The sequence below is a fragment of the Drosophila sechellia genome, chromosome 3L (assembly GCF_004382195.2).
Source record: "Drosophila sechellia strain sech25 chromosome 3L, ASM438219v1, whole genome shotgun sequence".
In the NCBI taxonomy this organism is placed as follows: Eukaryota; Metazoa; Arthropoda; class Insecta; order Diptera; family Drosophilidae; genus Drosophila; species Drosophila sechellia.
Window position 1 is genome coordinate 8,300,244 of NC_045951.1, and position 21,298 is coordinate 8,321,541.

General features: G+C 47.5%; 2 protein-coding genes and 1 long non-coding RNA gene across 4 annotated transcripts; 1 reads left to right on the forward strand and 2 right to left on the reverse strand.

Moving 5' to 3' along the window:
* Positions 1 to 279: 279 nt before the first annotated feature.
* On the reverse strand, positions 280 to 18,514 carry LOC6604882 (tetratricopeptide repeat protein 28). 2 transcript variants are annotated; one of them, XM_032719061.1, is made up of 8 exons: positions 18,405 to 18,514; positions 17,425 to 17,624; positions 12,893 to 13,074; positions 6,605 to 8,674; positions 5,371 to 6,538; positions 3,628 to 5,308; positions 2,798 to 3,567; positions 280 to 2,737 (listed from the first exon to the last, which is right to left on the reverse strand). In XM_032719061.1, the coding sequence occupies exons 3-8, from the start codon at positions 13,034 to 13,036 to the stop codon at positions 1,002 to 1,004; spliced, it is 7,569 nt and encodes a 2,522-aa protein (XP_032574952.1). In that variant the 5' UTR covers positions 13,037 to 13,074; positions 17,425 to 17,624; positions 18,405 to 18,514; the 3' UTR covers positions 280 to 1,001. The 2 variants fall into 2 exon arrangements, with proteins under 2 accessions (XP_032574952.1, XP_032574953.1); XM_032719062.1 differs by lacking the exon at positions 17,425 to 17,624.
* On the forward strand, positions 10,139 to 15,949 carry LOC116801155. The gene is made up of 3 exons (XR_004361797.1): positions 10,139 to 10,474; positions 14,735 to 15,134; positions 15,215 to 15,949. It is a non-coding gene; the product is annotated as an uncharacterized LOC116801155 (long non-coding RNA).
* Positions 18,515 to 18,733: 219 nt separating the features above from the next.
* On the reverse strand, positions 18,734 to 21,052 carry LOC6604885 (zinc finger CCCH domain-containing protein 3). The gene is made up of 4 exons (XM_002029694.2): positions 20,262 to 21,052; positions 19,618 to 20,163; positions 19,325 to 19,520; positions 18,734 to 19,266 (listed from the first exon to the last, which is right to left on the reverse strand). Exons 1-4 carry the CDS (start codon positions 20,927 to 20,929, stop codon positions 18,886 to 18,888), a joined length of 1,791 nt encoding a protein of 596 aa, XP_002029730.1. The 5' UTR covers positions 20,930 to 21,052; the 3' UTR covers positions 18,734 to 18,885.
* Positions 21,053 to 21,298: the final 246 nt, after the last annotated feature.

Below are 21,298 nucleotides of genomic sequence, written 5' to 3' on the forward strand. Positions count from 1 at the left end.
TATGTAAATGATTTGATGCTGCTCTCAAGCCCAAAAGCACGGCGTTCGATGTTTGTGACGTGCCAGCATTTGAAGCAGCTGCAATTTTGAGTGCTTAATTTATATTAGTAATTTATACAATTATTATACGCTAAATCATGCATTGAATACACACAATATTTAAAATGATAGTATGTAAGGCCAACAAACCGCTAAGGTGGATGGATTCAATGGCAAACGAAAGTGTGAATTATACTAAACAAAAAGAGGAACACAAAGTAAACATATTTTTAAATACAGTTTTTTATTTCACATTTTGAATATACACATTGATATAAATATATTGTAGCTATATACTAATTATGGAAGTTTATCGTAGGAGTCTTGCAAGCATATTCAATGGCACACAAACGACAAAAAACAAAAAAAATAATACAAGATTTGGCGTAGTTAACATTTAAGAAATGTAAAGTAAAGATCCATACATATTTATATATATATACAAAAAAAAAAAAACAAACAAATGCAGCTATATTATTGCAGCTATATTACTAAATAAATTATAAAACAGAAAATCACACTGAAAAGATAAATTATTAAAACCTGTAAAAACTAAGTAAAACAAAATAAAATTAGTTACATTAGTTACCAAATCCCAGAAAACATTCTCTGCTTTCACACGCATCGGTAAATTCTTTTTTCGTTTAATAAATTTAATGGAAAAGGTTACTAAGTGGGATATCGACAAGAGATTCGAGCGGAATTCTTTTCAGGAATATGAATAATATTAAATAAAACAACATTTTCATTTGCAGATATTCAGTATAACAGTTTATTTTTGCTAAGTCATATTCTATAAATCCTATTAACTTAGGGGATCTTATTGTAGACCTAACATAGTTGAATAAATTTTAATCAGTGGCTTGGTTATGAATATAAGTTATGCCTAAAATCAGTTTATTGAAGACTATCTAAAATATAAATATATTTAGTAATTGAATACAACGAGGAATCGAATAGGTCTAGACAAGGCGAGCAGATGAGCAGGTTGCCCCCGAGGAAGCACTCTGCGCTTCCGCTTCGCTTCCTTTTCCAATCCCCGCCAAGCTAAGGGCTCCTCCGGATGCACTGGCCAGCACTCGTTTGTAGTTGCTGCTGCATTGAGAATCGGCTACCGATCGTCCATCGCCTTCATCACGTCGAGAAAGATCCACGGAGTATGGAGCTCCTGAGCGGAGCTCTGAACTCGTGGCCGTGTGAATCTCTAGACGACGCTCCAATATATCGGCTGTGGTCAGTTCGCTGGCCTGCACCAAACTGCTATCCGGCACATTGCTTAGCCAGGGCTTAAGGATGCTCTTCTTCTGAATGGTGACCGCCTTGCAGCGGCAGATGACGTCGGCGGGCTCACCACAAATGGGACACGTGGCTTCTGCGGACGTACCCGAAGTGCCCTCTACTTCATTGGTTCCTCCACCCACCACCGTAGGCATAGTGGCTCCGGATGAGCTGCCACTCAGCTCCAACTCGCTGACAGCGTCCACCAGAGTCTTGAGATTAGCACCCGACTGTGGACAGGCCTCGGTTATGGACACTACCTCCTGTTCCTCATAGTTGGGACTCAACAGAAGCTTGGACAGCGGTGGAGCCAATCCTAAGCCTACATTTCGGTCGTGATACATTTCCGAAATGCTTGGAGTCAGTTCGCGATTCATGTGGCGCATCATGCTGTCTTGCAGGCTCTTGGTACTCGACTTGGAAGGCGGAGGAGTCTCCTCCTGCTTGGGTTCGTTAAGCAGATCAGAGTCCGTCTGCGAAAAGTACAAGCTGGATGGATTGAAGACAACATTGGAAACATCCTCCTCCTCGGGCAGAGCAAGGGGCTTTCTTGCAGCAGATCCACTAGTCATGGCATTTCCACTACCAGGTGCGCTTAACTCCGTCCTCACACTCAGCCGGTCCATGAAGAGAGCATGCTCTTTGTTAACCCGCGCAGCAAGAGAGCTCTGAGCACTACCCAATTTGATCTTGGGTTTGCTGCGTCCACCTGCACCCACGCTCAAATTGTGGAACGTTGGTGGGCGTGGTGGTGGTAATGGTGGCTGCTGTTGGGGTATTGCTGCACTAACTCCACGTCTCAGTACCGTAGCATGCCCAGATCCCTCCCAATCGGTGGTGCTGCTGGCCGAGCTGGAACTATCTGGTCTTCTATTCAGGTTCGTGGATGCTGGTGGAACTATTGCCGCTGCACTGGTCTGGGAGTAGAGACTTCTAATGCGCGTCTGATGAGCCAGTGCCAGTGATAAGCTCGGATCGGTAACTGGTGGACTGGGAGTAAAGGCTGCATCGCTTTCGCCACCTCCACCAGGTCGGGAAACTCGAACAGGAGCACGCATGCTGGCATAGCCAAGTCGAGGATTTGATAAACCAAAGCCAGGTTGAGTGACATAGCCATCCGACAGGGAATGCTCACTGTCGGTGGTGTTAGCAAGACTGGAGTCCAGTGCGCCACTTCCTGCACCGCCAATGGCATCAGTTCGTCCACCATCTGGTTCTCCACGACGTCGTACATATGAGATGAAAGCACTGCGTGGATGCAAGGGCAATGGTGCCTTGTTACCTCCATTTACGGAGGGAGTGCTGCTGGCCGCAGGCGGAATTGTCGCCACGTCCATTTCCGGTTCGGCCAGAGACTCACAGCTGCTGCTGTGATCAGAGTCTCTATCCAATCCCAAGTTTTTGGGAGCCTCACGGGTGTCTAAAGTGAGCAAATTATTATTATCACCATTATAGCTATATGTAATGCTGCATAACTTACCAAACAAGGCTAGAAGTGCCTGCAACACAAACTGGCACTGCCGGCGATTTGCCTGTTTTCCGGTGCGCAGGATCACTTGGTCCGCACCCACCTCCGTAAGATCAAAGCCGACGGAGGCGAGCAGTTCATGGCACCCGGCTACTCTCCAGAGTCTTACACTCAGCGGCATCTCAATAAAGCAGGTCTCGGCGATGGCATCCGATTTGGTGGAACTTGAACCGGTGGCGGGATTGGAGCCCGGAAACTGGGCTAGGATATTGCGCACCACTGCTATGATGTCGCCCGCATATTCGGCACTATTCACATGGACCAGTTTGCCCAGAGCTTGGAGCGTAGCCGGAGTCAGGGCAAGAAGAGCCTGGAGACTGGCTGAGCACTGGGCCAGTCGTTCCTCGGGATCCGCTTGGGGGAAGAAAACGCTGGCCGGAATACCATTGGCGGCCGGCTCGACGCGGAAGCCCACTGCCATCAGCAGATCCTTCCAGCCGGCAACCGGTCCAGCCTTATTCTCTATGCTCTGCTGAGTGGTGTACATGGCATTCTTCTGGCCGCGGTGAATCCGCTGCAAACTCTTCTCCACCAGATGCAGACACACGCGCAGCGCATCTCGACAACGTTCAGGAGTTCGGAGTAGTTCGCAAAGGGCATGGCCCATGGCCACCTTGTTCGATAGCCGGATATTGCTGCCCACCAGTAGGAAACCGGCCCAGTTGGCCGGATGAGCAAAGTGCTTGGTGTGCTGCACTGTTTGCATGGCTTCCGCCAGGGCGCTGCAACAAATAAAAGTCATTAGCATTGCGATTCTTATTGAGAATACAATGATTACTTACCGGGCTGCTCGGGCACCCTGCAACAATGCTGAGTAGAATGCGCGCAGTAGAATCTTGGCCGCTGTTTCTGGAACTGGCCAGAGCGATATAAGCACGACTCCGGCTCCGGCTAAAAGCCAACCGCCTGCCAGTTGTGCCACTCCGTCTCCGGTGATGGGTTCCACGGAGTGATATGAACTCAGGACCACTAGGCGGGCACTCAGACGCAGCTGTCGCAATTCTCCAGCTGCCAACGTGAAATCAGTCATCTGGGGTTCGTGCGGCTCTTTTTGCTCCTGCTGTTCAGCCGTAACCACATCGCCTGGACTCAGGACCACTGCTCCCAACTGCCAGCTTATATTCGCCGCAAAGTGAACGCACTCGGCGGAAGGAAGCTCCGCCAGCACTGACTCCTTGGTAGCATTGGAGCCGGCCAGTGCGGTGGCCTGCAGCATATCAGCCACCATGGCGGCCTCCTGCAAGGCTGCTGGCGATTCAGCTCCAGCCCAACCCCAGAGTTCTGCGAGATTGGATGGGATACGGGGACCTCCAACCACCAGAGCCTTAGGTGGACGAGCTCGATCCCTTCTGATCCGCGGACGACTGCGCATAGATTGCAGTGAGGGAGCTGTAAGAATCGCACACCTCTCACACAAGTATTCTCCATCCTCTTGAGCTGCTCTCAGAATGGCAAATGGTACCAGATATAGCGAACTATCTAGTACCAGGACCAACTCCCTTCTGCCCTGTCGGTTGGTATCTGCTTCTCCAGCGGGCAAAAGATCATCAAATGGCGCTAAGAGAAGATTGTACAGGATGTGCAGGCAGGATGGTCCCCGCCAAGCCGGCAAGCCAGGAGCTCTCCGCGAACTTCGACTGCCAACGGATCGCGTAGAGCCTTGCAGGCTGGCCACTGAGCCACCGACCGATCCCACCGAGAAAAGCGAACTCAACGAGTAGTTCGAGGAGTTGAGAAGTTGATTGCGGCTAACCATGCGAAGAAAGCCTCCTCCGCCGGAACCTCCAGCTCCAGGCAGATCCTCCAGCAGTTGTTCCGTGCTGGCACGCCATCCACTACCGTCGCCTTCGTGGAGGAGACTCTGGGAGTTCACACCCAGATTATCTCTTACCAAGCTCATATAACGTTCCAGTAATCGATTTGCCTTATTGGATGTTCCCTGGTCTTCAGACTGCTCCTGATTCTGATCCCTGTTTAACTTAAGTTCCCTCTCCATCTCCAGATCCTCCTCCTCCTCTTCTTCGCTGAGGGACAACGGAAGCTGCAGACTGTGGGCATCGATCTTGGCAGCATGGAAACGTACAATTCCAACATGTGGTTCCAGCAGCCAGGAGAAGAGTTGATCACCAGCCAAGCTGTAGTAAAGTACGGTCGTGCGACCACGGTCTACTGTCTCTTGAATGGACTCGCTGTCGGCCAACGGAACCTTGGAGACCTCTCCACTCACGGCTTCCGCTCCGCCGCGTGCCTTGCATCGCTCGGCAGCCACCAGGGCATCCTCATTGCGGTTTAGTGCCACGAGGAGAACCTGAAGCAGTTGATAGCAAGTGGTCTGCAGATCGTAGAGAGCCTGGCGCGTCTCCGGACTTCGCTGTTCATGGCGCACGGACTCCAGCAGTTGGGCGGCAGTCTCTAGTTGAATGTGGGCTCCTTCGGCATCGCCAGAGGATCGAAGGGCAAGACCTACGGGGAAGATCCAGAGAAAGGTTAAGAATGGTCATAAATCACCCCTACTTCTCACTTACCTAATTGATGTCTTATCTTGGCTTCCTCCTCTGACTTTCCCGTGGTCTGAGCACTTGCTAATCCTTGCCGCAGATAGTCCACCGCTTGATTGTGTTGCTCCAGCTGATGGTGAACTCTTCCCAATGCCAGGCACGCCATCGCCTTTGCCAAGCGATCCGTACTCAACTCCAATTGCCGTTCGTAGCACTTAAGGGCTTCTGCCTGCTGGCCCAGGGATTCGTGGACGGATCCCAGATTACTCAAAGCTCTGGCTTGCAAGGCGGGAGCAGAGAGTTCCGTACAAATTTCCAGATCCTGCCGGTGCAGCTCCAATGCTTGCACATGCTGACCCATTCGCTGTTGCACCTGCCCGAGGGCGCACATGGCATCCGATTCCAGAGCTCGATCTTGCAGACCCTGCGCCAACTCGCGCTGATGCTCCAGGCAGTTCAACGCCTGGGCATGATTCCCGAGGGCGGCATGAACGTGACCCAAATCACCATAGGCTAATGCTTTGATCTCTGGACTGTGTAGTTCGTGAGCAACCACCAGACGTTTCTCGAGGCAAACCAAAGCAGCGGGCAATTGACCTAGTGCTCTTCTGGCTTGACCCAATCCTCGATAGGCGCGCTCCTGATCCCGATGGCTGGTCAGACCCAAGGCCAGCTGAAGCTGACGGTCGTGACACTTCAGCGCCTCCTCATAATCTCCTAGAGCGGCATAGCAATCACCCAAATGACCCAACGCTCGCGCACGATCCGCTTGAGTGGAGGGCAGGGATACGCGTTCCAGGGTTCCCAATTGCGCCTCCAGGCAGCCAATGGCCGCCTCATAGTGGGCCATGTTCAGTCGAGCAATGCCCAGATTCCCATGCGCTTGGGCCTCCACTGCTGCATCCCTTTGCTCCTGAGCCCGTTCCAATTGCTCCTGATAGCACTTCACCGCATTCGTCCAACTGCACAGCGCCATGTGCACGGCTCCCAAGTGTCCATGGGCACGACATTCGCCGGACAAGTCGCCCAGCTCCTGGCGCAGCGTCAACTCCTGGGTGTGATGACCCAATGCCTTATCCCAACGGCGCATCAATCGGTGGGCCAATCCCAGAGCTCCACAGGCAGCTGCCTCCATGGAACGATCTCCAGCAGCTCTGGCTAAAGCCAACTGGCGTTGATACAACTTAATGGCCTCCTAGAAAGAACGGGAAAAGGATTTAAGAATGATTCTCTAAGGGAATAGGGGGAATCTCTTATTTACCTCATGTGATCCCGTTCGTATCAAGATATCACCAATATTGCCCAATGCTCTAAACTTGGCTGGCAGTTGGTTGGTGGCATGAGCCACTGCAAGAAACAGCTGCTGACATTCCAACGCCGCAGCAGTGTGTCCCAGGGCCAGATGAGCCAGTCCCAGATTGCAGTACGCCCTGCCCATGTTCGGTCGATGTTGGGCATCCTTGGCCAGGGCCAGATCCTGGTCGTAGTACCTCACAGCCGCCCGATAATTGCCCAGCGAGAAGTGGGCGTAGCCGAGTAGATGACACGCCTTACCCTCGGCAGCAACGTCACCCAGTTCCTGGGCGAGCATCAGGTAACTCTCGTAATGAGGCACCGCCTCCTCGTACTCCTGTCTTCCACTCAGGCAGTTGCCCAGGTTGAGCAGGGCACACGCCTCTCCAGCGGTATCCTTCAGGGCTCTTGCGGTGGCAAGATGCGCTCGATAGTGGGTCAAGGCTGCATCATGGGCACCAAGTGCCTGATAGGCTACGGCCAGATTGCCATGAGTGGCCGCCTCAGCACTGCGATCGTTCATCGCCTGATTGATGGCCAGTTCCTGCTTGTGGTACTTCACCGCCGCCTCGTAGGATCCAGCCATGTGAGCCATCCTGGCCATGTTCCCGTAGGCTTTGCCCATGCCCGTTCGATCGCCCAGGGAGCGGGCAATCCCGAGATGAGCCTGATGCAGTTTCAAAGCGGCATCGTGGGATCCAAGCATCTGGTAGACAATACCGAGATTAGAGCATGCTCTGCCCTCGTTTAGTTTATCCCTCGCTGCCAATGCCATGGCCAACTGGCGTTCGTGGAACCTTTTGGAGGCACTGGCATCACCGGCACAACGCGCCGCATGGCCCAAGCCCGCGTAGGCAGCCGCCTCCATTGATCGATCTCCCAGAGCTTGGGCAATCCGGAGCACCTGCTCGTGACAGGCTGCCGCCTGGGTGAACTGACGCCGCTGGTGATGAGCAGAGCCCAGATTGGAGTACGCCCTGGCCTCTTCCACCTGGTCGTGCAACTTGCGTGCTAGTCTTAAGTGCTGCGAATGGCAGTCCAAGGCGGCTTCACATTCGCCGAGAGCCAAGTAAACCGCTCCCACGTTGCCAATCTCCCGAGCCTCCTGCAATCGATCTCCCAGTTGCTTGAAGAGCTGCACACACTGTTTGTGGGAGGCCAGGGCATTGGGGTAATCCCCGCTAGCCGTGTACACGTGTCCCAGTGAGGTCAAGGCTGCGGCTGCCGCCTGAGTATCCTTGCACTTCATCGCCAGGACGAGTTGATAGCGATGCGCTGTGAGTGCCTCCTTGTGGGCTCCTTGACTGAAGTAGGCCGAACCCAGATTGCCATGTGCCCGACACTCGCCTGCGGTATCTCCCAGGGATTTGGCCACCGCCAGATCCTGCTGCATGTAACCAATAGCCTGATCCAACTGATTCAGGGCCCAGTGCGCGGAGCTCAAGGCACTGAATACAGAACCCCTCAGTTTCAGGGAGCAACTGCCAATGCGAAGAGCAGCCTCCAGAACAGTCACCGCCGCCGGATACTGTGTCGCCTGTAGGAGCTCTTGACCTACCACAGAGCTGACCACAAATGGCGACTCCTGCAACTGCATGGTGCGCAATTGCTGCAACGTGGGCTCCAGTGCCGCACGCAAAGGACTCTTCAAGGACGCTTCGACCAGGCCACCCATCAGCTGCTTGTTGCTCGGTTCCTGGGCCAATCCGGAGGCGAAAGCAGCTAGAGCCTCACCATAACGACCGAGGCACTGCAGTGCCACGCCCTGGCGGAAGTACGCCTTTGGCCACTGCGGACACAAATCTCTCGCCTGTGTCGCATCCTGTAAAGCGGCCGTAAATTGACCCTGTTTCAGCAACGCAGCCGATCGATTGCTGTACAGGATGTGGTTGCCCGGATCCAGCTGCAGCGCATCCGTGTAGAGCAGCACGGCCGTAGCGAAGTCACCGCTCTGGCAGGCGGCATTCGATTGACGCACCTTCTCCAGGAAGAGGGCACGGTTTGCAGCGGGCAACTCCGGCGTGCATTCCGGCTCATTCTGCGGATGAAAAAGATTTCAAGAAAGTATGTATATGTATTTTTATAATATATGTTATAAATGGGAGGCTCTAATTATGGATGTTTCTTAGGAATAGCATTCAAATCATTGCTTCGAACTAGATCAATTCAGTTGATATTTTCTCTATGTGTAACCGATTAGAGTTAGCATTGATTATGGCCAAATTACTGGGATGAGGAGCATTCCTCAATGGAATGGCCTAAGTAGAGCAATAAACAGAACTGTACAAAAGTGGAGGAGCAGGCGGTGCCAGGAGTGCCAGGTGGGGATTTGCAGAATTGAGGGAAGAGTCTGTATGATTGCACATCTGCCGCTGTTATTGGGAAGTACAGTGGGCTTGAGTTGGATTTTTCAGAGGAGAAATATAAAGATACTCGATCAAATGGAATGAAAACATATACATATGTATAAGGCAGCTGAAAAGGAAGTTTAATGATTTTTAAATTACATTGATTAACGTATCCCGTAGAACCTTTATTTCCAGGTAAACCACGCCGACTGGCTGACCCACTGTGCGGTCCGTCAGTGGGTTGTAATTATGTTAAATGCCGACGCACCAGCTTGGCGGCCAAGTCAAGTCGCCTGCCCTCGGAACACAGGTATGCGGCCACCGAGTCACGTTTCCCGGCCAACTGCTGTTCACAGCTCGCACTGCTCACAGCTCCAAGCTCCCAGCTCCCAGCTCCCGATCCTGTTCGCTGGCCAGGCCATCAAATGCGGAAGCAATTCCACGAATTCGTGGCCCAAGAACTGAACAGAACAGACGACCACGACTATGCTGCTGGTGAATCAGTAGCTTACTAGCTGAGTAGCTGTGGATCTGTGGCCTTTTTTGGCATAGGCCACCGATGGCCATGGTCACGGCCACATCCACATTGCCGGGACGTTGAGAGACGAGACCGTGACAACGACGTGGAAATTTTTACATATTTTTTGAAGCAATTAAATGCAATGAGTATGCAAATGCATTAGGCCAGCACTGAGACGGCGACCGAGTGCCCAGTTGGCCAGTCCTTGATAGGAAACGTGGCCAGCTGGTGAGGCGTGAGTCTCGGTGGATACCTTCGCTAGATTGGCCTTCTGACCGAGACCTCTTCGAGCTCCGAATAAATCAGCCTGCAACAAAGTATCTGACAGATGCAGAACGCAATTTTCGTTTTATGCTGCCTATAAAAGCCGGCCAAAACGGACTTGGCCCCAGCGATAAGGCTCAAATGAAGAGGGCGTTGCCAAAAAAAAACAAAAAAAAAAAAACAAAACTAAAATAAGGGAAGCACCGAAAAAAGGAGAGCGCACGGAAACCGAATTGCTAAATACACTAGCATATTAGATATTGTTATTGAAAATGAAAAATAAATACATATGATACCAAGTTACTAAGGAATTCCTAGCCAACTTCTGACTTAGTTAATGGACCCTTCCCAAACAGAACTTGGACTCTTCATCTTCGAAGCGTTGGCGGTGCTAGCCGAGTAGATCTAGCAGACATGATATGGCGGTTCTGCTGCCAATGGTCAAAGTCAAATAACACGCACAGAGCAGGAACATGCCCTCCAAATGGCCAACGAAGAAGATCTCCGGCGGTAGGGAGCGCCGCTCTGGGAATTCAGACGGAATGGCATTAGCAGATGTTATCACTTTGACTAAAATAATAATAATAATAATAGCAGCCAGTCCGAACTTCAGCCGGAATGTCGATGGCTTAGGATAGGGATAAGCTCAGACTGTGGGAATGCTGCAGAGGATCCAGCGATGACAGATGGTAGACATTACTTTCAAGTAAGTAAACCTTTAGGGGAAGTGCTTACTATGTTTTTATTATTTATTTTACGGCTTAAGCCCACTTTTTGGTGAGCTGAAAACTCGTGAAAGCATCCTTAAAAAGCATATAAAAACAGTTTCTCTACCTTTTAAGTAACTGGCTACCGCTTTTATTGACCATACGAATTACATTTTTGCCGCGAGGCATTTCTTGCTGGTGCTGGATGAACTCCGGATGTGTAACAAGATCACTGGATGCACTTTTCTGTATTTGTATCTCCTAATTAACTACCTTTCTTTCCTTACCACAGTGCACAAAATCTCAGTGGATCTTTTTCTGGATTTTCTGCCCTTTCGCTCCGTTTTTTGTTGCACACCGTGCTGTGTATGTCAATTTAGGAATTGGCGCCCAAATGGCACATAGAGAAGTCATGTAAAGTGATAGTCTGGCTATCTCGCTTCGCCAATTCCAGCTAAATTGGCAGCAGCAGCAACAGTTGCAGCAGTTGCAGCAGTTGCAGTTGCTGTTGCTGTTGCCGCACCAACATGGCCAACAGCAACTGCAGCAGCCAACTTGGGCCAACCGTGCAATAGCAGCATTTTAGAAAATAGTCAAAGACGGACAAGAATTTTATGCAATGAGAAAGGGAGAAAAGCGGGTAGAGAAAGGAAGTTGCAAGTCGGCGGTTGGAATTCAGGAATGCAAGAGAAAAACCTGCGATTCGAGAACTGGTCGCCGTTTTCCTGGCTGTCCGCCCAGCAGCCATACAAAAAAAAAAAAAGCGCCGAGAAAAATGAAGTGAGCGCTCAGTAAGACAAAAAGTGGCACCCATAGATGCACTCGGGCTGCCGCCTGGAACCAAACGGGCTAGTATGTGTGTTGGCCAAGTTGGCTTTTTGTCCACACATGTGTACGAGTATATGTGTGTTAGCCCCAGAGGCTGGAGCATCGATAAAGTCAGCCGCATTGGAATGCAAACAATTTCACGATTGCTCGTGGCGCACATTGGCATGTTTTGCGCTCAGCTCGAGAATTTTGTTGCAATTTAACGCGTAATAAAATAATTAGCTGCGGGCTGAGCTCCTCTGAATCTCTGCCACTTTGGAAAACCGCGCCTAATCTCCGATTATCCCATTGCAGCGTAGGCAGGAAGTTGGGCCTCTTAGAAATTTAATCCAGGCATTAAACTTTTAATTTTATTAGACACTGCCTTTTGTGTTTAATATATGTTCTTAATTTAGATTGTACTCCACTTAGTGATCTCAAAAGATGCATATACATTAATATACTAACTGCATATAAACATAATTATAAAACAAATATAAAAGCTTATTAAGAACAGGCTTGAGTTGCAAACATAACATTATTATGGAGTAGTCCTGTATCTTCGCAGTAAAAGCGAACTTAAACTCTAGATTTTATTTTATATGACCATCAGCGGGTAACCTTTAAATATTTGTCTGTTTAGACTTAATCGAAATCGACATTAGTCTGGAATTTATGCACTCATTTAGCTGCCGATTCCCCCACTTCGCTGACCACCAACCCGAAATTCCAGGCTCTTCTCTGATGGCAGAAACTGTGGGCAGCGGGATTGGGATCTGGGAATGGGTAGGGGATTGGTCACTTCCTATCGTCTGTCTAGCTGGCAAAAAGGGACACTCGAATGCCAGTCAGTCGGCGAGACAGGCCGCAGGGGTCTGAATCTGGATGCTGGACGCTGGACTCCCTGATCTGCTGGATTCCGAATTCTGGACTGGTCCGTCGCAGAGACAGAGCCTGAAACTTATCCAACATCGTTGACGTTGTCGTCTGTTCCTCAAGTTCTTGGATCTTTTTTTGTTCTTGCCCATGACATGACAGCGCGGAATATGATGAAAGGGCCCAGGGAAAAGGAGTCAGGGTCAGAGGAGGAGTCGGAGTTTGGAGTCAGTGTCAGACCCATTCCCATTCCCGTTCCCATTCGCAATCGCTTGAGGTTTTGCGTTTTGGCATTTTTATCTCCCCGCTCGGCTGGGCTTTTGTTTAATTTGGCCCTTGTAGCTAAGCCCTTTTGTAGTCTTGCCGCTGAGTTAATCAACATTGAAATCATTTTGCCATCATTTTGATTATTGCCCCTGATTGTTTTTTTTCTCCCCCCAGTACAAAAAGCGCACAGACTCGCTTTTTTCTTATTGACTTATTTCCACTGCCTCATCTCATCGCTTTGTTGAAATTTTTTTCGGCGAGCGTAATGCCTGATTAAGTTTTATACATTTGAAGGCCATAAATAATTGTTATGGTGTTTGAACTGCAAACTGGAAATACACGGGCTGGCAAACATGTTTTTCGATAGTTCGGTGGGACGAGGGGCGGTGGCTGAGGTGGGGTTGTACGGCCACAGTCCAAAAGCATAATTAAACAATAATACGATTTCCTTTCGCCTTTCGACTTACCTCGGAGAAATCCCGCTGCGACATCTTATTCAGCAGCTGCTCGCCAACGATGGCAATTTTGGCATTGTTCTCATTATTACCAGCGGCGTGATTATTTGCATTAAAGTTTAATGGCAAATTTATAATGTTCTCATAATTCGTCATTTGTGTGCCAGCGAGGAAACATTAGGATCTTCGTATCTCTGCAAAGAAAAGCGAAGTAGTTGGTGTTTTGTTTATAGAGCAGCTATATAAATGCAGAAAATAAAGCAAACCAAAAGAATAAAGCCCTGACAATGACACTTTCAAATGCCAGGGAGAATTCTAGGGAATCAAGGGACGCCTCTTATGCAAATATTGGCCGATCCTCAGCCGCAGTCACATAAACTTGACAATTGAATGTGGCCATAAATTTGTGCGATCCCCAGGTCCCCGTATTCCCCCAAATTCCCCGCCCAGAAAACAGACAAGGCGCACAGTGGCCTCAACTTCGGTGAGAATACTGTTTTGCCACTTGGGGTTTTTCGTTTGGGTGTCGGCTTGGGTTGCGAGATTCTGATTGCGCCATTCACTTGCCAGCGGCGCCTGCCTATCAACAGCATCGGAATTGAAAAACCGCCTCTTCCCTTCGAATTTGTTATCATTTAATTGGCTCGCCTTCTAGAGAGAAAGTTGCGAAAAGCAAACAAGCGGCTGTAATTAAAAAGCCACCGAAATCAATTAATGCCTACTTCATAGGCGGAAGCTCCCAGAACGCGAAGAGATGCGATTCGATCCATTCAGCGTCGCGTCTCTTAATGGGCTTCCATTGGCGGTGGCCAGAAGCCATAGATACATAGATACTCAGATACACAGATGCACGGCCCTAATTGAAATGTTAGGCCTTGTAACAAGAGTGCGTTGAGTGACAGGCCGAGGAAAACCGCAGTCACTATGGATGCGTGAATCCCTGGAAAGGTGCGTTCCTCCAGCTGAATTGATTATTCAGTGCAACTCGCATGGAATTCTAATGAGTAGTGAGTCGCGGGTTTGGAATTTCTACAATCAAATTTTATTGAGTGCACAATGCATTGACCACCGGCCATTATTGTGCGCTCTTCTATATTTTTATGACCATTGCTGTGCTCTCAATTCGCTGCTATCGTCGTCAAAACTGCCCACAAATAGGCATAAAAATCGAGGCATAAACCGTAATGCATTCAGGTGGTTGTCATAAAGCGCTTATCAATTGGTCAGCGTCTGTGTGGCGGCACTTTTAACAGTTCGCTTTTATTACTTGCATTTGTTGTAGTTGTTGTTTATACCTGGCTGTTCGCCATTTCTCTAGTTTGTTCCTCTTTTTTTTTGTTTTTGGCACAATTATCATTCGTTTCTGCGATTGCGAGATGTTTTTTTTTTGCAGCTTTTTAACGATTATGATGACCGGTCTCATAGCAAATGAGATAATTTGGATGCCTTAATGGTTTTATAATTGTACTTGGTGGCAGCTTTTTATGTGCCAGTGTCTCGGTTTTTCTGTACAAGCTGGATTATGATACCTAGGGTTCCGGATGGGCGAATTTTTCGCTTTCGATTATGTTTTCTGTTACTTTTTGATGGCAAACCGGACAAGTTTGTGCCCTAAGTCTTTCGTACATTCATTGAGTTGTGTGGAAATAAAGTCATAGAAAGTTTATGTTTGCTTAGCAAGTAAAAAAGTAGCCTTGAATAGCTTTTTTCGGTTAATATTTGCCTTCCCAAATATAGCAACATCATAGATATTTCTTTTTTATATGTTATGTTATACCTATTACCTTGACAGAGCACACATTTTGTAAAGCTGCAAACATGGAGTAATGCGTACTATTTAATCTCTTTTTGTAGCTAATGAACCCTTACACTTTATTTGCGCCAAATGTCAACAAATGCTACACCACAACGGCACCACCAACGAGAATCGCTTTGGATTGCTTTTGTCAGGTCATTAGCGTTGACTAAATTCTCCTTAACTTAGTCTCCTTTGGAGGGTCCAGCGTCCAGTCCACCTTCACCAGCACCACCTCCACCTCCATCTCCGCCATCACCAACACCCCTCTTTCTGGCCAAGCCACTGTCACAGTAACAAAGTGTTGCAACAGTCTTGCATTTGGCTACGTTGGCGGTCGTTTAACGAGCACAAAACTCAGCCCTGGGCATCATGGCAACAGCAAGGAGGACTCGTCGGCATGAACCGAAAAAAATAACATGACCACCAATGGTTCAGATGGTTTAGAGGAGACTGCGGGTATGCTGCGACTTTATTACAACTTCTATAAATGATTTCCGCTATTAAAGTGAAACATTTTTGCATAATTTTTCACTTAGAAAGGACAACAAGGAACAGCACCAACGAAATCGATCAGGAACTGGAACGGAACGAGGGGTAGGCGCAGGAGGAGCAGGAGATGGGCATCGGAGAAATTCCTCACGCTTCATGAGACCCGCCAGGTATGCCCCAAAATATTCCACACCACAACGCCTACCCAGACCCATATACCATGCCCATACCCATACCCATACCCAGACTCCTGATCCGCGTTAAGGGTCTCCTGCCAGACCGCGTTCATCGTCATCGTCAACGTCTTCTTCGGTCGGTTTTTGATGATAATGCCCCTGCTCCGGCTCCAACTGCATCCCAATGCCCCTCCTCCGATTCAGCCATCTCGTAACCTGTTGAAATGTGTGACAAATTGGGCGTAAAAAGGCCTCAGTCCTGTCCCTTCCCAAGATTCTGTCCCATTAAACCCCCGAGCATGAAACGTGGGCGTGACAGCACCGATTTTGGCTAAGATTTTTTTTTTCGATGCTTTTCCTTCGCCCGAAAAGGCCGAAAAATATATTTGGAGCGTTCTCAGTGCAGAAATTGAGTCATAAATTATTATGTTTATTACATTTTGCGATTAAGTGCACTTGGTGGGTTGCCTTCGCGCGTAAATACATATATATAAAATGTACTTATCATAAGTATAGGGTATCAACATAAATTTAATGAATTCAATAAATCAGAAATGTACTGATACAAGTCATTTGTCTAAACCATAATAAAATATTAAAAACTAAGTGTACATTTTTGTTTGACTTATTGCACCTTTTCTGGAAACCAAAAGTTTCCCAGGGTTTTGCTCGTTGTCACTTTCCCCCCTAAATGGCCGCGTCTTTTTCCACACATTGGACACTTGTTAGCGGACAAATCGGCAACAAAATTAATCACACAACAGGAGATGTGTTGCGGCTAAAAGGTGTTTATGTTTTTTGTTTCGTAGGCTTAGCGTTTTCGCAGCCGTAACTGGCATGTTGTACAATTTCTGGAAAACTCATTAAAATTGCTGACTGGCTAGGAAACACACGAGTGCAGATACATATTTTCCAGTTGCCGCTACATGAAAACAGCATTGAATAGAAAAAGGAAACAAGGCGGACGAAGAAAGAAGAAAGATGCAGGCAGGCCAAACGAAATGCAATTTTAATGAAGCCAAAGTCGCAGCCACTTGTTGCAGTTGCAGTTGTTTCTGTGGCAAGCCGCATTGTTGCCGCCTTATAAGCACGCCATGCATTTGTTGCCCGCAATGCGAGTGGCACGATGTAATTGACATCATTAGACTAAAGCGCACCGAGTTCGACTAGAAAGTGGCCGGCTCTTCCTCTTCCTTCCCGGCATTGTGGCACCGTTAGCCCCATTGCCATTCTACGGGCGACATAGCCCACCCAGCGCAAGTTCGTGTCCTAAGTCTTTTGTTTTCCTTGGAATTTCATTTCATTGAAATGGTATGGAAATACTTTCAGCATTGTTCTGTGCTGTAAGATGTAAGTAGTATAAGGTATTTAAAATTGCCTTGACCTTAATTTTAAATTAGAATTTCAGAGCAAATATCTAAGCTGTACTAAAACCACTGAAACAACTGGTTTACATATGAGTGTATATTATGCATACTACAATTTTGTTAAAAATTAATTAAAATGTCATATTCAAGCTTAGTCACATTATGTTATTATCCTTGTAGGTTTAAATACATTTACAGCTTTAACTTTAAATGTTTGACGACAAATGAATTACGTTCGTGTCCTAAGGCTTTTAAATTTTCGACGAATTATATTGCGTAATTTTTTGGTTATATTTAAGTTGATACTTAAAGTCTTTAGAGACTATATAAACTAAATTTACACTGAAATGCCAATTACGTTAAAATATGTAGCCCCAAAGGTAAAAACGCCAGCATCATTATTATTTTAATGGTATCGTGATACGATGCATGTTAAAAGTCATTGTAGTAAATTCCGACCAAAAAGTAACCCCTACACGGCTACTAGGCACCGTTAGTCCGACTGAACGACCCACCGCGATGAGAAAGACTCCAAGGTATCCCACAGCGTTCCAAACGAGGCCCCAATTATGCAAATTATTAAATGAAAATAAAATCTAATATAATTATTTCGTGCTGGAGATTCGAATTCCTAATGCCATTGTCACATAAATTTCAAGTTTAAGCATTTTCGGTTAAGACTTTCGTTGGGAATTTATGGGGATTCATGCTCACCATGGAATGTGGCTGGAGACTGGAAATCTCTGCTTTGTTCTCCACTCTCTTTTCCCCTTTTTTTTATTGTTTCTCGCTTTTTTTTATCACAGGCTGCCGCAGAATTATTTTGAATTAATGTAATGGGTAAAAATGTGGCTCATAAAATAGTAATTATACGAAATTAGAGCAAAGTTGATGGCGATTTTCCTACGATTAAGCTGGTAATAGGTCAATATTAATGAGTAACGAACGGTTTTGAAAAATTTTTGCACTCAAAATGATTAATGGCGAATATATGCAACCGTTATTTGCTTATTTATCGCAACTTTTGGCTGCACATTATATAATTTTACAGATTTATGCAGCTTAGCGGAGGTTGCATAAATTATTAATACATTTTTATGGCTCATTGGTGTCATTTTGGTCAGTAATTTATGTAGAATACGGCTGGGCCAACAACAAGAATCCGAAGAAGAGGAAAAAGCAGAAGGAGAAGTCGCACTCGCTCGCACACACACAACACAGCCACACACACACACTGGAACACAAACGCGGGTCAAACAAGTCAAGCAACTTTTTTCACCTCTTTGGCCAATCTTCGGATTGCCTTCCTTTTTTCTCTTTTTTCTCCTCTTGTTATTAGTAGCATTTACTTAGGAATGCACCAAAGCGAGAACGTATCGGAAAAAATGTACCAACAGCCACAAGTGCACAATTGAAAAAAATTCGTTTGGAAAATGGTTTTGGCCTGGTTTTCTGCACCAAGAAGAAGCGAATGAGCGACGGTGTGTGAAAGAGAGTTTCGGAAATTCCCGATCGCGAACAGATGTCAAAGCCAGTGGACGAGTTCAAAGGCCATTTGCCGCAAATCTCCCATGTTTTTGGTCCGCATTTTATTTTTGGTAACTTCACTGCCTTTTCGCTTTTCTTTTTGCCTGGTGAGCAATAAATTTGCAACAGCCACCGCTACACACGCACGAGCACTAACACACACTCACTGTTTTTGTTGTTGCTCGAAACGGAATCCGCGTTTGTCGTTCAGGTGTTGTACGAGCCGCATGCAAAATTCAACTGTGGCGAGAAAATCGAGACTCGAATCGAGAGAGCGGCTTGAAAACAGGTACACAACTATGTGGCGCCACAAAATCCAACAACAATAGGTGTCACCTGGTCACACTGCACGATCGGCATGTTGCCAGATGGTTGTATACACCGCGAAAAAACTATTATGTATTTTTGTAATAATCTTTAATTTAATCTAATGCAAATTTTTACCTTTTCCTCGGGCGTTACATATTTATACCCAAACCATAAAGCGTATATTTGATTTATTTTACGCAAATAAATTTGTCTTTTTGAATATTTTATTAAAAATTGAAACTAAGCTACTAAAGTTAAATCTTAGACTAAACGTTAAAATCAATACCTAACCGAATTAATTTGTACCTGAAACGTTGGGTCCATAGCATTCGCATAGCTTTACAACTCTTCTTCGCCACCTAAGGGAATGAAAGAGGGTAGAGTTCCCAGTTGAGGACGTCGTCGAGGGCAAGGGGCACCCGCTTCCGTCTGATCCTCATCCTCCGCTTCAGGTTTCTTCTCTTCCACCTCATCTGTAGTCAATATTGCTTCCGCTGGTTCCTTGTGGGACCCAAAGTACCGTGAACTGGTGGGCAACTCCTCCGCTGTAGACGGTTCTTTCGCGGTATCCGCGACAGCGACAGGTTTACTGCCCAGTTTGGGACGCGACTTGACCTTGGCCAACCGCATTGATGGCGACTTACAGAACACGCACCTGGGCAACTCGCACTTGCCCTTACGCTCCAACTCGGGACAGGCAAACTCGTGACGTTTGTTGCACTTAAAATGTATTTGAGTTAATAGGTTATCAATGGAAATAAGTGGCAGACCAATTTACCTCGGCAGCCAGCGGACAGTAGCCGCGCACAAAGTCAATGCAAATCTCGGTCTTGCTGCTCAGCTTCTTGTGTAGGTACGGGCAATCCTCGCGAACGCAAACACCCCGCAAATAGTACCGACAGACGGGCATCTTCTCCAGCGTGACATTATGGGACAGCAGGCAATCGGGTTTGGTGCACTCGCCTCGCAGAAAGCTGCAAGTAAATGATTTCAAAAAGATAACCGCATTGGGAATTTCGAACCTTGGATGCCATCGAAGGTTTAGCACTCTTCGCTTGGCCTAGGACAAACCTGACACAGATGGCAACCTGTCGCTTGTCGTGCAGCTTGCGGCACTTGCCACGACTGTGGGCAACGCACTTGCCCAGCTTCTGGAAGATGGCACAAGGCACATTGGTCTTCACCAACGATTTGTTGAGCAACGTCAGGCTTCTCTGTTTGGCGGTGATTAAATGAGCTCGCGACACGTGATTGCTGGTGCGTACGAAGACATTCAGTGCCTTTGGCGAAGCCACGTAGGTAAGGCCGCCGATATCAATGCGCCGCAGGATGCTACGATTTACGCTACTCTGTGCACCACCAGTTGATGAGGTTGGAACTCTGGTCAGGCGGCAGCCGGAAGGATCTAGAATGAACTTATTGCCGCTGACGAAGAGGGTTCTGCCGGACAAGGTCCGCTGCAAGGTCCTGGGACTCTCCGATTTGGATACCCTAACGGAGGAACTGGCATCCAGCTTGGTTATTTTGTTCTTCGATATCTTCTTGTACATCACACCGTGTATGCTGACCATGCTCAGGGATTTGTTAACGCCCAGCTTCAAAACCTGGGGCTTGGAGCTGTAACAAAAGTTAAGTTAGTTGATGTACTTTTCCTAGTCTAAAAGAGTCGCCTGTTGCTTGACTATTTTCAACTGCTCGTATCCGATTTGCATTACCTCAGCTTTCTGTTGGGCTGCGCTTCATTGGTACGTCTCAGGGCGTACTGGCCCACAAACTCGCGAAGAGGACGACGCTTCTTGACCAGCGGTGTGCAGGTAAGTGATATGGAACGCACTAATTTGTACCTAGTGCGCTTGGCAGGTGGAGGAGGATGGGGGACAGCAGCCACTGGCGCTGCTTTCAATGCCCCTTGCCGCACAATCTTCCGCTTGGAAATGCTTACCAATGGAGGCTGCACCAGGTTGGAAACAGTGGGCACAGGTACTGAAGCAGCGAGCTTCACCGCCGGACCAATCGCCTTCACTAATGGCTTGCGCACGAGACACGTGCTCACTTTGCTGATGATCTTGGCGGGCGGTGGAGGTGGAGTGGCCAGTAGGGGTATCGTTGGATCCAGTCGATAGTGCGAGGCGGAAACGTGTTGCATCATAAGCAGCTCCTGCTGCTCCCGCTGGTATTGGTCGTACATAGCCCGCTGGCGATGCAGAAAATGCGGATTGATATGGATCGCGGGCTGAGGCTGCAGTGGCGTCTGGAACGCCTGAAAGGGCACTTGGAACGGCAGCTGATGCGCCGTTTGACCTTGCAACTGAAAATTGGGATTGATGTACACCTTTCGCGACATAGACGGCTGTGCCTCGTCGGCGGTTATATGCGGTAACATTTCGTTGCTTCCTTGGCTGGACCTAATAAATTAATCCTTTCGTATTTTTGGTTATTTCTAAATTTTGTCACTTATTCCCAACGCTTCTTTGTATTGCACATTTTTATTACGTTACGTACGCAGTGTGAACTTTATCTGGCACCAGATAAATACCAAGAAATACTGGAGTGTAAATGATGAAAATATACTAACAAAAGTTTTATTTTATAAATATTAAATAGGTTCTTAATATTATATTTATCATACAAAAATAAAAAGAAGTTGTATATTTGCGGGTGAACATATGCTAACAACCATTTAAGAAATCTATATCACAAATAAATAGCACATGCGGTCACCCTAAAAAACGTTTCAGTTTATTGTGAATGG